This window comes from Clavelina lepadiformis, chromosome 8 (assembly GCF_947623445.1).
Source record: "Clavelina lepadiformis chromosome 8, kaClaLepa1.1, whole genome shotgun sequence".
In the NCBI taxonomy this organism is placed as follows: Eukaryota; Metazoa; Chordata; class Ascidiacea; order Aplousobranchia; family Clavelinidae; genus Clavelina; species Clavelina lepadiformis.
The window spans coordinates 7,870,881-7,887,108 of NC_135247.1; the positions used below are offsets into that span (position 1 = coordinate 7,870,881).

General features: G+C 34.1%; 2 protein-coding genes across 3 annotated transcripts in view; one reads left to right on the forward strand and one right to left on the reverse strand.

Annotated features, from left to right (window-relative positions):
• LOC143469487 (THO complex subunit 5 homolog) overlaps nt 1-16,228 on the reverse strand; it is a 42,443-nt gene that overhangs the window by 19,625 nt on the left and 6,590 nt on the right. Inside the window, exons 2-4 of the mRNA XM_076967198.1 lie at nt 15,287-15,370; nt 12,416-12,513; nt 2,426-2,501 (exon numbers count right to left, since the gene is read on the reverse strand). Coding sequence (XP_076823313.1) covers nt 2,426-2,501; nt 12,416-12,513; nt 15,287-15,370 — 258 coding nt within the window. The remainder of the gene's footprint in view (nt 1-2,425; nt 2,502-12,415; nt 12,514-15,286; nt 15,371-16,228) is intronic.
• On the forward strand, nt 7,163-12,054 carry LOC143469489 (uncharacterized). Of its 2 annotated transcripts, none has more exons than XM_076967202.1 (4): nt 7,163-7,504; nt 8,889-9,019; nt 10,450-10,656; nt 11,049-11,562. In XM_076967202.1, the coding sequence occupies exons 1-3, from the start codon at nt 7,390-7,392 to the stop codon at nt 10,654-10,656; spliced, it is 453 nt and encodes a 150-aa protein (XP_076823317.1). In that variant the 5' UTR covers nt 7,163-7,389; the 3' UTR covers nt 11,049-11,562. The 2 variants fall into 2 exon arrangements, with proteins under 2 accessions (XP_076823317.1, XP_076823318.1); XM_076967203.1 differs by lacking the exon at nt 11,049-11,562 and adding an exon at nt 11,785-12,054 and having other exon boundaries at nt 7,256-7,504.

The following is a 16,228-nucleotide window of genomic DNA, read 5'->3' on the forward strand; positions in this document are numbered from 1 at the left end:
CATGAAAACAATAATAGGGCATCTATTTTTCATCGATAGTTGTTCATCAACAGTCAGGCTCCAGTCCGGGAGTAGTTTTTGATGCAGTTTTTGAAAAAAGCCTCCGAGATTTCTCAAATGTCAACAAACCTATCAGCTATCAGTTTTTGACTTCGACAGTTTTTATTATCAAACCTGATAAATCCTTCAACAAAACTGTTTCTAGACATGGTTTGTCTGAAAACAGCCGATCCATAAGTTTTATTCCATAAGAATTCCACAAAATGGGTTCTTCAATAAACTCCTCTTGCGTATTGCAATGTAATAAAAGCTGATTGGAGAAACAGATCAATTGTCAAGATACCCAAAAAAGGAATATAACAGATTGTAACAACTGGAGGGGCATTACACTTTTATCCATACTGGGAAAGTATTCTGTGCTCTTTTACTTCGTCGAATTCGAGAACAGATTGACAAAATTCTTAGAAAGAAACAAGCGGGGTTCCGAAATGGCCGCATGTAGTGAACAGATATTTGTCTTGCGTAAAATAATTCAACAAAGTCTGGAATTCCAATAAGAATTATTGGTAAATTTTGTCGACTTCAAAAAGGCATTTGACAGCATTCACAGAGACACCCTAAGGAACATTGCACAAGCATATGGCATCCCAAAACACTAATCAACATCTTTAAAAATATCTACCAAAATTCAACATGCTGTATTCGTACTGAAACAGGAACAACCGATTGTTTCAATGTCAACACAGGTGTTCGTCAAGGATGTATAATTTCGCCACATCTATTCTTACTAGCAGTAGATTTTGTAATGCGCAAGGCAGTGAATACTGTAAACTTTGGCATACACTGGTCCAAACATCATCGAATCATAGGTTTACATTTTGCTGATGATATAGCATTACTTGGGGAGACTAAAAATGACGTACAAAATATGACATCTGCATTACAGGATGCTGCAGACAAAATTAGACTCAGAATAAATGGAAACAAAACAAAAATTTTGCAAATCGGCAAACCAAAAGATGGTAAAGAAGAAGACCTGGCATGTCACTTTCTGTAACGATCTACAGGAGCTCAACACCACCTACCACAAAGCGAAAGATGTCGCATTGGACCGAACTGCATGGAAATCTTTAACTGCCCTACGTGTTCAAAAAGAGTACACAAGGACCTAATGATGATGATGATGATGATCCATATTAACTATTACTGATTGTAATCCAACTGTATTTTTGCCTTGTGAAACCACACAAAATTTGGGAACTGACTTAATAATTAATCGCAGTAATACTTCCAAAGTTTGGCACCTATTGTCTTAAAAACCTACACAGTAGAATTCAATTAATAATTCCACTACAGTCCCTACCGACTTTGAAGTTATCGCTTTGAAGTTATCAAAGAGCTGATTAATAAAGATGTATCTAAGACATGATCAAAAATACAGCAAACAAGGTTAGGATAACAAATATATATTGGTATGGCTTAGTTCATGCTTCTTGAAGTAAAAAATCAGCTTAACAATATAATTCATTTGTCAAATGTCAACCGATATACCAGTACTTACAGCCAGATTCAATCTGCTGAAATACAGACATAAACTGACACATGCGATAATGATTTTAACATTGTTTCTTTACATCAAAAAACACTTTGAAATTAATGCAAGGATGGGATCGACTGTCCGTTGACATAAAACAAATGTTTATTTATGCTAATGGAGATTTTTTAACAGATAGAGTTTGGATGTATTAAGCACACCCCTTACTATTCTGATGAAAATCGGTGGTGCTATCCACACAACATCGTGTAATCTTAAATCAACTCGTTATGCTCACTTATTTATGATCACACATATTCAATTGGACATTTCGTTTGTAATTTTAACTCAATAGTATCATTTATGGCCATTTAATGTCAAGGACATACAGAACTTATTGTCCGATACTAGGTCTTCGACCTGCAGTCTAGAGTATGTTTTTACTTTTTACTTCCAGTGTAACTTATTGAAGATTTAGGCAGAATCGAATGGTAATTTAAATAACTTAACAGTATATTATTTCCACTGAAGATAGAGATTATGATCTGAAGGAATACAAAAATGAGTCCAACTAAGTAGTGAGAGTGCTGGAAATATGATTATTGGAATTGCAGCAGGTGTCTTTCTTGACTAAAAACATTATGTAGAGCTGAACACAATCATTTAAATACAAAAAATACAGAAACGTTTTTCATTTTTTAAACCACCAACTCCACAAAAAATGGGACGTGGTTAACGGTTGTATTTTCTATGTTAAAATTCCATCTCATGGAAAACTGGATGTAATACATTGATGGAATTGTTATATACCCATGTATTGATTTGCTCAATGCTAAAACAGATTCTACTTTATATATACCAATATGTAAAAATTCACATAACTTCTCTTACTGGCTTGGATAAGTGTGATGGGGCATGTTTGTAGAATTCCCTAATTGATACCAATGAGATATCATCATGCCTAGACCTATAAAAAAATTGAAACTTTAATCAAGTAATTTAATTAATCAACCTTTCAAATGTATCAATTTAATAGTAATAGTTTCGTTATATTAGGTTACTAGTATATTTGTATTAAACTATTAATCTTCGATCACTGGTAAAACATTTTCAAATCTTCTGCAGAGTATTGTGCGTTTGAATTTGGTACGCATCATGCGGTTTGTACATAAAAAAATGCAAGTCACGTGAGTGGTCGAATGAGTAGACTTTTCGCGTGACTAAAGTTTTTTCCTTTTTTTCTTTGCTGTCTTTTAAGATATAAACTTTTGGTTTATATGTTGAATATGCTTCATGAAGCAGTTTATTTCCAACCATGTCCACTGCAAAAACCTATTAAAGGGAGACTCACTAAACAAGGAATTAGGATGGCAAAGACACTTAGTCCAGCCTAGCAATTTCAGAAGTTACTGGTGAATGTTTTAAACTGAAAAATGCCAAAAGATTCAGTTAAAAAAAACTTAATACTGTGGACCGATGAGGACATGAAAAATGCTGTTGATGAATTTCTGCAAGGGAAAGAGAATTGCCGAAGTATAGCAGCTAAATATAACACGAATGAAGGCGTTTTACAGAAAAGGGTGAAACGAATTAAAGAAGAACAGCCTATTATTAGCAGAGGTGGAAAACCTGCTCTCAATCAGAAAGTTGAAAATGAGCGCAAAGTCATGTCAGGCTTTCTCTCATTCCTCCAAACTTAAGAGCAAGATGTGCTTAACCAAAGGTACGAGGACATTTATGAAGGCAAGAAAAGACCATCACTTTATATTGGGAAAGTTACTCGTCACTTTTTAGAAGATCAAAATGGCCTTGTCCACGGGCAGGAAATTGACTGTTCCAAACCACACGTTGGACAAGGAAACGTTTTAGAGTCTATCCTTAACCAAATGCTAAGAGATATTGATTTCTTTCTTGCCTAAAAAAATGATCAGTGTACAGTCGGCAACATTATCTTGAGGAAACTGCTGAAAGGAAGCAAGTGGCGCATTCCAAAGTTCGATGCTGTGAAGCGTTTATTCAATGATTTCAAGTGCATAAATAGACGAGAGTTAGCAACAAAAGTTTTGGTGTGAATTGCTCGTGTGTTGCTGTTTGTTTTCTTGGCAACGTTTAGCAGCAATCTTAATGCTATTTAATATTGATGCTTTTTTCTTTATCATCAGTTGTTACGCCTCACGTGTTTTGTTTTTGTTTAGCGTGTTAAGCTTCACGTGTTTTAATTTTTCTTAGATTTCACGTCTCACGTGTTTTCATTCTTTTCATTATGTTTTACTACTTCAATAAATTTCATAAAAAAGGTGAAAAACATTGTCTTAGCCTTTTCATGTACTCATCCATTTTATTACGTTTAGCAATGCAATTCAATAAGGGTTCATGAATAAGGTCATTCCATACAGAATAAGTTGAAAAGGGCCACATGCCAGGAAATTCAAAGAGACAGATAACTAACTTAGATATTAACGGCACACCATTCCATTGTTGGCAGACAATACTATTTGCAATATTTACAATTTCCCTTCACCAAAGATAATTAATACATATTATTTACAAAAAGTAGTGATTCTTAATTCGAACCATTAGTGGCATTGCAACTTAATAGCATTAGGCTTACGAGTTAATAAACAAGGAAAGTTTCAGATTTACCAGAGTGACTAATTAGTTTCTGAGCTAATTAGGTGCTAAGAATAGTCATAAAGTACAGTTGTACGTTATCGTATTTAGTTGTGCATCGTCTGTGTCTGCACGTGCCTCGAGAAACAAATGAAGCGAATCGCTTTTGTTAACATCTATACTCATCACGTATTTGCAAACCAGTGCGGCTAATTTAATGTAATTTATTGCTAGTTACACAAAAAGTAGTTGCTGTTATTTAAAACTGATATTATTAATAAGTGGGTAGGAACAATCTTTCACCTAAGTATTGATTATAATCTTATATTATTATGATTATAATAATTATTGCAAGTTGATGCACAAGCAAATTTGTATTTGCAAAGTTTCAAAAAAGTGTGCCCAGTTAATACATTTGACCATACATGACATAGATAAGCGCCGCTACATTTCCCTTTTACGATTTTCCTTCCCGTTGTTAAAGTTAGACGGATAGGAGAATCGCCATGCAAAAAGTTGATTCTAGCTACTTAGTTAGATTTAAACTGGAAAAAAGATCTAGTTAAGTTAGATTAACAAGAAACAATGAGAAATAGCTTGGAACGCACCATTCTTTTCGCTAAATAGTAGCAGAGAAAAATGTTAGCTGTTCTTTCGTAATAAAGTCCACTCAACTCTATGCAGCTAGAATTACATAGTAAGTAACGCTTGAGAAATCTTTTTGGCTTAAATTATACAACACATTAAGAAAAAATTAATATATGTTTTGGCCCTACATTACATAATTTGTTAAGTGTCGAAGCGACAATAATGCATAGCTTTGTGACAATACAGTGAACGACAGACATACACAGCTTGTATAGCAATTACAATCTCTCGCGATCATCGATCGAGTACTCGAACTCAAATTAATTTCTATTAACATAATAATTAATTTAATAATGATTAGTAACACAGTAATGTACAGATTAATGTAATGTTTTAATGTAAATTCAGTAATGCACAGATTAGTAACAGTAATGATTAGTAATATATTTTTTAATATATTTTCTATTTTTTGATATTTTGTTGCATTACATTTTTCAACTGATTCTCGATAGATTTTTCGCCCTGATTCCAAATCTGAAATCGGTTTTTACCAACATGCTCTACTTTTCATGCAATTTGAAAATTCCGATTTTTATAGAGAGGTAGATTTGTAAATGACTATACGTACGTATACGTAATTAACCTAATCTTGGCGTCGAAGTCACAAATACCTTTAATGATTTGGCTCGTGAATTGGGACTATCTAACAAAGGCGCAGAGATACTTGCTTCCAGACTGCAAGAAAAACATGTACTTGACGACTTTGCAAAAGTTTCTTATTTCCGAAAGTGAGACCAGTCTTTTCTGACTTTTTTTCAGAACAGAAGCAGTTTGTTTACTGTCACGTTATCCCTGGTTTGCTCAAGCAGTTAGGTGTTGCCTCGTACAATCCACCACAATGGAGGCTGTTTCTGGATAGCTCTAAGCAGAGCCTCAAATGTGTTCTTTTACAAAATCACAACCTTTATGGAGGAGTTCCCAATGGTCACTTTGTATATATATGAGAGAAACGTATATAGACATAAGAGGTCATCAACTTTGTCAAGTATCACGAGCACAGCTGGATCATTTGTGTAGACCTCAAAATGGTCAGAGTTCTCCTTGGCCAACAGAGAGGTTTCACAAAGTATCCCTGCTATCTTTGTGTGTGGGACAGTCGAGATCGACAGAAACACTGGATCCAGAAGGAGTGGCCCATCCGTGAAACTTTGGAGGCAGGCATGCCAAACATTGTGCACGACCCAATCGTAAGCCGAGAGAAGATGGTGTTTCCTCCACTTGACATAAAATTCGGATTGATGAAACAGTTCGTAAAGTCACTGGATAACGATGGTGAATGCTTTCAGTACATACTTTCTGCACTTCCTAAGTTGTCGTTTGACAAAATCAAGGCAGGTGTGTTTAATGGACCTCAGATTCGTACCCTTGTACATGATGAGGACTTCATCAAAAAGATGAATACCAAGAAGAAAGACGCATAGCTATCTTTTGTGGCAGTTACAAAAACTTTCTTGGTAAGAAAAAGCAGATAACTACCAAGTTCTGGTTAATACAATACTGCTAGCTTTTCGCGACCTTGGGTGCAACATGAGCATCAACCTCCATTTCTTCAATAGTCACCTTGATGAATTCCCTGATAACCTCGGGGCTGTTAGCGATGAACATGGTGAGCGATTTCATCAGGACCTCATGACCATGGAGCATCGCTACCAGAGTAGATGGGACAAAAACATGTTGGCAGATTACTGCTGTAACATCGCGTGAGATTAGTCTACAGTCTTTTTCTATTCCTTTTTTGAAGTTTTCATGTGAAGTGTTATTAATTAACTTGTTTTGTGACTGTTTTATGAACAACTTATATACTAGTGGCTGCATGCGGCCTATAGGTGCTAAACAGGAAAAATGTATATAAATGCGGCCTATAGCGTGCCTATAGGTGCTAAAACTTGCTAAACAGGAAAAAACTGAATTGCAAAAAATCTGTAGCTTCTACAAAAAAAAGCAATTGCATACTTGAATTCAGCACCACAAAATTAGGTAAGGACAATAGTCGGTGTCAATGCAACATAAATTGTGTTCTCTTGCGATAATTTATCTAATTTTGGTTTTGTCCCATCCCTAATATATATATATTATAAAATTTATATTTAATACTGTATGTGCTTGCTGAACCATGTCACATGCAATTATAAACAAATTTGCGATGTAAAATGTTGGCAACCACCCAGAAAACAAATAGAAATGTCGAGCAGAGATACGATTCTTTTTCGGAGTGTATAATCTCATAAAGTTAATGATATTTGTTTAAGATCATTTACTAGGCTTCTAGAGCTTCGTTAATAATTGACAAGTTTTAATGGTAATGGTAAGGCATTCCTTGTGAAACTTTCAATTCAGAAAATAATTTAGCTCAGAACTAACCTTTACTAAAAAACTTTAAAATTTGAAATTGCATGAAGAATATTTTGCAGTATAACTATTTATAAGATTAACATACAATGTATTTTAGAGTTAAAACATGTAGCAAAGTACTTTTTCCTTGGAAAGGGTAGAGGTGCACAGATTAAAATTTTTATTTAACATTTTTAAAAAGCATATTTAAAGCAATTAAAAATTAATGCAACTTTTATGTTCCAATTTGGATTAATGAAAACACCATGCCACTGTTTCGAAAGAAGGAAGATAAAAAAGTTGATGAAAAGACTGTAGCCACCCGAAGTGGAAACGCAACAGGTTACCAGAAGACAGAAGAATACCGAAAAGGGAACACAAGTATACCTCAACCATCGATTAATTATTATCTTTGTACACGTTATCATCAAAGTTTAAAACCATGTGCCTATTTAGGTTTTGTAAAAAAAAAGTAAAAATTTTCTAAAAAGCAAAGATGTATGTATTAATTGGTATAAATGTAATTCTTGAGCTGTAGATTTCAACCAAAAATGCAAAGATTAATTACTATCGGAGCCAAAATTTGTATAATATGTGAGGGTTAGGCAGTTATTAGCAAAAATATATCGCAAATTTGCTGCTAATTATTATGGAGGTGGCAGCAATTATGTCAGCGTAATGTACAAATAATATGCTTAAAGACTGAGGATAAAATTAGGCATGGTAATAGTGGTTGCATATGAGCCTTGGATGGAATACGACTCTGCAGGCAGGCAGTTTGTAGCAAATAATCTTTATTTTCAGCATGGAAATATCACAGATAACAGTATATATATAAACACTAGTGAAGCATTCATGTCGTTATGTCAATTACTGGTATCGTACTAGGCTAGCTCCAACGACCAAAAACTAGGCTCAGTGAGCTGTACCACCTCCGTCATAATTAAGAGATGAATTTGCATGTCAGCCTAGTAGCCAAGTCATTAGAGTGCTGTGCTCGCAAAAATGCGGACCATCTACTGGTGTGTGATACCCAGTGGCACTAGCACAACAATTCCATTTGGCAAGGCATTAACAACGCTTGCTCTTGTCCAGTGGTTCTGATGAATAGTTCCAAATTCAGGTAATACAGTATAAAAATTCTAAAAACCAAATAAAAAACGTGTGTCAATCGTAACTCACACACTGGCTAGCTTTGTAACCAGACCTCAAGCAATGAGCAATCATTGCCCTTTCCTCAGACAAAGACATTCTTCAGTCTGAAGATGAAAATTATGGCACCATGCCATACCAGGCCTTTTTGTGACATACTTTTAGTAATAACTGCTTAACTACTAAACTTTATTGAAAAATTCTTTCTCTGGAGTAATTACTGACAAATAATTAAGGCAGTGCTTTTTAACTTGTTGGCATCATGGAACCCTTGGTATATTTTTTCAAGGAAGGATGGACTGGAGTTGGGTTATAAATCTCTACCGTTAAAGCCAAAACAATTTTACAATTTAAAGGTGGAATGCTTTGCTTGGCAAGAACGTTTTTAGAAACATGATTGACCAAACCTGCGTTCAGTAATTGTAAGATTTCAGTCGAATCATTTCTCAAATCATTTTTTTGAAATGTGAGGAGGAACCCATGCATAACAGCTCTAAATGTTTTGCAAAACCCCTGTTGAAGAACGCTGCTGTATAGTGGGTAGTATTTATTGGTAGTGCTTTATGACATCTTGGCTCTTTAGTATTTACATTTATTTACATACTGCAATTAGATGTTCAAAAGACAAAAACAGAATTTGATGATGGACATGGAAGCAGTGGCAAAACAAAAACAAAAGCCACTTCAAAGGAGACTGATTTAACAAACAAGAAGGATTTGTCAGCTGTCAGTGCATTAACTGAGGTCAATATTCTTAAAAAACTAATATTCTTAGTCAATTACAACAGAATATATAAAAAGCTTTATAAGTTGAAGAAAGTTGAAATGGCTTAATTATATCAAATTGAATAGCAATAGCAATAATATCTAGTGCAGAAAATATTCATACTGTATTAAAAATTAACATGTTTCGGACCTTAAAATAGTCCCTCCTCACAGTATAACATTACTAAATGTACAACATACAGCATATTAATGACAAATATTTCAAATTACATGAAATGTTTAACACCTAATGGTTCCTCACCAAGACATATATAATATATAATACAGTATATTGCACAATGTTTATTTATCAGCGGGCAATGCAAAAAACTGATCCAGCGTGATTTGTTTGGGGGAAATTTGTCACTCTAAGATGGTCCTCTATTCATAGAGTAAAACATATCCATGTTTTTAATGCAGTTTGGTCGACCTTTTCATTGCGCAATTTAACTACACTGCTTCGTCGCAATGTATTAAATGAAAATGGCACATTGCAAAAACGTTCATGCTGTAGCACAGTCATATGGGACAATACTGCATTGTTACGCAACACTAGTGTAACCCGCTAATACTATAGTGTTACACAACACGAGACTGATAATACAACAATTTGTAATCCCAGTTTGAAAACATTCGATTCATTGAGATTGACGTACTGTATCAGTTGACATACATTGGATTTTGAATCGATTGAGATTACGTTAAATTTTGTTCACAAAAATAATTATGGAACAGATTTATACAGTGAATTTTGGATTTATTAACCAGCTATTTTTTAATGTAAAAATTCTGTCTCAAAGCAAATTGGATTTAATACGCGGATGGATTTATTAGCCGTGGATTTATTAAGTGGATTCTACTGTATTATTGATTCAATACGAAACAGTCAGTGCTTTCAGAGCACATATTGGGGATGCATTCGATATCACTGCTGAAACTAGACTGAACGTAGTGAGAAAATGCATTATGCATTTTAGTAAAGGTTGACGTAATTCGGTAACAGAAATGGGTTGCATATACTACATATGGGTTTGAAATGGGTTACATACACAAGACCAAAATGTAGCACAGCATATGTTGGTGAACACACGAAAAAGAACACTAATAAGGTTATAATATCATCAGACCTGAACAGGAATTTCGTAGGAATAAGGGCGAATTATGACAATTAGCACAGAACCAGCAACACCCCAACCTTAAATTCACCAAAGAACTAGCAAATGATTCTTTATCGTCATTTATATACTGTACGTTGCTACACTCTGAGGAGAGACTACTGTAATTTGTAAGACCTGAAACATGTTAGTTTTCAATACCGATATGAATATTTCTGCACTTATTATTATTATTGTAACAATTTGGTACGAAATAGCTTAACTACTTAGTTAATTATTTATAACTATTTGCAGACAACAGTGGATGGAAATAAAACCTCAACTGTTACAAAGGTGAATTCCAACTATACGTTCAGTGCAACATTCACTGGCACACCTAAAGAAATTGAGAAAGAAAAGAAGAAACTAAAAAAGCAAATGGAAAACCGAAAAAAGGAAATAAAGAAGGAACAGAAAAAATTACTCCAGCAAGGGCAAGAGAAAGCATTAAAGAAAAAATAGGTAAAAGATGCATAATACATGCAAACATAAAATTTTGAGTGTATCATACATCTATAGAATGCAACATTAACGATGTCAAACGATCTCAACAAACTTTATCATTTTTTTGAATCTTAGAAATCAATTTTCCATTCCAAGAAAAACAACAGTTGCATTATAATGGCATAAACCATTAACTCTCAGGAACAGGGCACACCCTTGTATTCAAATTGTATAAGCGGCCCATTATTTTCATGAAAACACTATTTTATAGTGTTTGCATTTGCATGAAGAAACTAAAACATCAATGTTATTTAAACACAAATTCTTTGTGTAAAAGGTCCCCAAATTTCTAAACAAATCAAACATTAATGTTTTTTCTTTATAAAACTAAATAAAAACGTGTTCAACAGGCAATCCACACAGGTCAGCATATTAAACAGGGCTTGAATGTTGAAAAATCATCACTGAAGTTTAAGGTGTGGAAAGATTTTCCTTAGTCTAAGGACAAATAGCAGTATGTCCTTCACATGTCTCTGCTTGTATTTATTCAATTAAATGTTAACGATACAATGTATTATTCCTTGTACCTTTATGTTGCTACGTTTTTAATTAACTTGCTTAATCTGGATATTATTATATTCGGGTTTGGAGGCCATGCTAACCATCCATTGTTATAGTATCATACCACTGTATTTTACATGTTGCTCGTTTTAACCCCTCTGGACATTGCCACTTTTCATATCTCATAATTGTGAGTGAGCGTTTGTTTTAATTGTGCTATAACATTACTAAGCAACGCAATTTTGCTCTCGACAAGCAATGTTGATAAATATACATTTACAAAAATCTGATGCCATATCATAAATGTGTATTTGTTAAATACAGTACTTTTTTACGTAATCATAATAAAAACATTACGCTGAGTCATCTGGCTGAGAAATACGTGCTTTAGGGCAAGTGTGTGCATGAACATGACTGCAGTGCAAGGAAATTGAATTTGGAATTTAAGAACCACATGCCCTCCAGGATTCTAGGACTGCAATAATTAACCAATATTTGAAACAATGTAGGCTAATTAAAAACATAGCCTTTTGTTGCATTACTACTTCAAAGACTTCATTTGACTTGTGTCTCTTTGCATTACAGACTTGACTTGACTTAAAGACATGGTCTGATTCGAGTTAATATTGAAAATCAATCGACTTAATTAGACTCAAGTCATCAAATACAAGGCACAACTGGTGAAATACAGAAATTTATTTCTGCTAACATTTTGCTAATCCAGTCAGGTTAGCTTCATCAACGCCAAGTGAACTATGTAACAATTTTTGTGACAGTATTCAATCACAATTGCTAAGTTACAACTTGCTGAATCCCTTAGGTACAATTATGACACATCAATGTGACATCATAATGGTGCATATTTAGCTTATTCCCCGATACAGTGATAATAAAGTAAAATAAGAAACAGGATATAGTTTGGCACTCTTAAACTTTATATTTTTAAAATTTAACTAATATCCTGTTTCTTATTTTACTTTAAAATTTGGTTAACACGGTTTAGACAACATCATAAAAGAATAGAAATAAAACGAATAGTTAAAATGACAATATTCTAAAGCAACTGTGCTGTTCAATTTGTAATGATTTAAAACTGGAAAATTTGAAATAATTAAATTGATAAATATTAATAAAGAAAAGTATTTAAGACATTACAGGAGAACTGCGTATGTGAAATAAGTACTGTAGTTAATTAAAATCAATAAATAAATAATACCTGAATTCAAAACATTTTGTTATTCCCCTGTGCAAATGACCAATTTCATATTGAAGATTTTCTAACTGTAGGTTGTAAGCATCAAGTGTTTGTTTTGCCTGTTAATAAACACTCAATTAATAAAATGTGATACATATAAAATTTATTTTTAGAGTAAGGATGCAACATTTCTTACCAAAACATTTTGCCAAGATATAGTTGCAATTTGCAACTTGAAGAATTGCAAATATTAAAATAACACACAAGCCTAGAAATACTTGAATAGAGCTAGGTCTCCATGTGCCACCTTTTGATTATTTTAACCAACCGCTTTCGAACATTATACAATTTTATTCTTTATCTCAACATGAATGTATGAGATATTGTTGCACATTTCGAGATTAGCCCCACATGATCACACATTTCTCTGCCTGCTAGTTCATTTCCATAGCTGGAACAAAAGTATTTCGTAAATGTGCTGGGTATTTCATCCATGTTCAGCCAGCATCAATTGGAAAATCTGGTTTTACTCTGGCGTGTTGTCATCATTTCATACAGTTATGGTTTTGAAGTGTGATTTTATGATATCGCACTTAAGTGTAAAGCAAGCAAAAAAGTTGAATTTGCTTTAGCAATTTTCAGTAAAATCTTTCAACACTTCCAAGAGAGGCTTTTAGTACAATAATTTTTCAGAATCATTCCATGCGATTTTAAATCAATAGTGCCTTCTATTCTTTTTTTCAGTCATTCTGTGCAACTTCTGATCAAGGCACTTTTTAATTAAGTAAATACAGCGTACCAAAGAATTTTTTAATAATAAACAGTTAATGCTGAAATTGTATTGCAAATTTGCTGATAATTATGATGGAGACAGTGGCAAGAAAATTGTCAAAATGTGAAATAAACAAGCTTGAGGGCCGGTCTTGGAATTAATTATATGGTGTAATCATAGACTAACTAACACTTAGAATCCACCTTGTCAGTGTATTAACATTTCAACAGTGAGGCAGGTGAAACTGAACTAATGCGATAACACAGATATTCCTCTTAACCACTTAATTACATATAAACTACACCATTTTTTCACCTGTGACACCAAGTGTTCTCTAGATACTTGAACCAAACAGCATCAGGCATACAAACGGATTTCACGTTGCGACATCATAATTGCCACTGTGGGATAATTCCTTTTAAATATCTTTGAATGACTCTATTAAACCTCAATCGTTTTCATGGTTTGTGTTTACCCTTTAAGAGTTTAAGGTTATTCATATTTAGTCGTGTACCTGTGTGCGTAACTAAAGGAAGCAAAGGTAAGAGTCACCACATGTATCTTAATGAGCACCAAATTCGCAGTTATGTGACACACTTCTGGCAACAATTGCTTACCCTTACCCATCAAATATTATAGAACACCTCTTTCTCTGAAATAGTTACAGACAACTCTTCTTTAACTTAATGTCTATTGGTTGTAGCACTTGCCCTTCACTTTAAATATCATGGTTTCATTCCTTAAGCCTAACACCAAGGTGCAGACCAAAAAGTATAAAATTATTAGCATGTGATTTGTTGAAATAGTTGAGCAAGTGATATTTCACAAACATTTTGTTTGTTGCACTACTATCACTTATTCGATGATGTTGAGCTTAGTTTAGTATAGGTGTGTATTATAAGCTTAATACAGTGTCACGAGGACAATTGTCATTAAAATTAACCTCATTACACAAGCTTGGTTAAATAAAAAGCTTCTAGTGTATGTCATTACATTTCTTAAATCCAACAAGAATCATGGCATACTGGCATGAAATTAGTTACCGGTTCCCTAGTATTCAGTTACTGTTTGCAAAAGTCGGTTTCATGTCACTTAATTAATCTACAATAGAACCCCGGTAACCCGGTTAACTACCACCTAGATAACACGATCACCTCAGTGTCTCATAAATGGATGGCATTCTGTGACCAATTACTAACAACTATTATTATAATAATTACTAACCATTACTAACATGACCAATACAGTATCCAGATCACATCCATAATATACCTGGAGTGAAAGAACTAATTGAACTCAACTTAACATGACCACAATTCAATATTATTGTGTAAAAATCCACAAAAGCTTAATAGTAGAAATTGTTAAATGATAATTGTTTGCAGCTGTAAGCATGTAGGACTGTTTTCCAATCCAGTCATTGCTTTTGTGCTCACATGTGTGCAAAATTTGGTATACACATAGTGCAGACGATAGCTGCTGCAACTATTCCTCACTTTTTAACACTTCTCATTATGATATGGCATAAAATAACACAAGTTTAAGAAAACTTCGAAACAAGAAAAGAATCACACCTTTTAAGTAAAATAAAATGTCAACAGCTGCATTAAAGCAAACACTAATAAAAATTCTTATAGCCTATGCAGTAAGACTATAATAAATGATTACTGTAATTGTATTATCGCATTTATTAGGCGTGTTACATAATGAGTGCGTAGTCCACATTTCATATAAACAACAGGATTGCAAACACACATGCTATTTTGAAGTTCTTGTGCACAATTGTGACATCATGACTCAGTGTAAAACCCACTAAAACGACCATTTGTCTCCTATCCAGAGGGTGGTATCGTACTGCAGTTATGCTTTAATGTAGCCAGGTCGCTAGTAACCAACATAATGATCAATGACGATTCTTAGAATATTTGGACAACTTCAAAGTTTCATGTAACTAATCCTAGATGTGTCAATAACCAAAAGGACAAAACCTTATATGAAAGTACTAAAAAGAAATGTTATGTGGCCCACACTGATTGTTCTATGGACCAATGGGAAAAAGTTTTTACGGTCCATGTGATAGAAGGATAACACTGAATAAAGATACATACACACTACTTCACCTCAAGAGTGTTGTCTTTAACGTGCTTACAGCTGGTCTGAGCAATTCGATTCAACTGCTTTAGACTGAGGAAGTGAAAAGAACCCTATAAAAAGAAAACACAAGTTTAGATATAAAACAAATCAATATAGCGCAAAGTTACAAGGTTCAAAAGAACAAAACTACTGGTCATCTATTCTTGGAATTGATATGCATCTACGTGAGTATAAAGGTTAATCGTTTGTGAGTGGTCCACACACATTCGGGTTTTTCCTTCAGTACGAACAACTACTATCTGTGCTCGCCACGGAGATATGCATGCTTATTGTTAGTATACAAAATAAAATATCCTGAAAATTTCTTTCTTCTAAGAGGCAACCACGAGTGTGGTGACATTCCAATGTATTAACATTCCTTTGTTTACGCCTTGCCTCACGCCTTAATTGTTTACGCCTTGCCTCACGCCTTAATTGCTTCGCCGCCTTAAATAGAACTGTAGAACGTCATTTCAGTAGCAAGCGCAGTGTCGGTTGCTTAATAGTATAAGTTCACATATATAAATGTTATATAGCTGTCACGTTTCGCCTAACTGATTCTATTTGTTTTAGGTCTGTTCAATTCTGTTTTTAATAAAGCCTAAGTTGCTCGAATTTAGTGTTTGAGTTTCAAGGTTATGACAATTTATTAAAAACAGTATAAGACGAACAGGTGATGGACAAGCTCTTACTTCGACCGAAAGATCTCACGGTTAGCCCGGATACCGTCGACGCTCCTAAAGTTTTCAAGTATTGGTTACAGACGGTCGAAGACTACATTGCTACACTGGAAGAGCTATGCCCTACGCAATCGCCCGATATAAACAAAACAAGAGTTGTTCGAAGCTGTCTTTCGCCCGAAGTTTTCTGCTACGTAGAGGAAGCTGATAGCTACGAGAGTATTGTAACTCTTCTGAAAGAGTTGTACA

Coding starts and splice junctions, on each gene's coding strand:
- LOC143469489 (XM_076967202.1), top strand. CDS start 7,390: ATGCCACTGTTTCGAAAGAAGGAAGATAAAAAAGTTGATGAAAAGACT. Junction 7,505..8,888: donor ATACCGAAAAGGGAACACAA/GTATACCTCAAC, acceptor TACTGCAATTAG/ATGTTCAAAAGACAAAAACA. Junction 9,020..10,449: donor CTGTCAGTGCATTAACTGAG/GTCAATATTCTT, acceptor AACTATTTGCAG/ACAACAGTGGATGGAAATAA.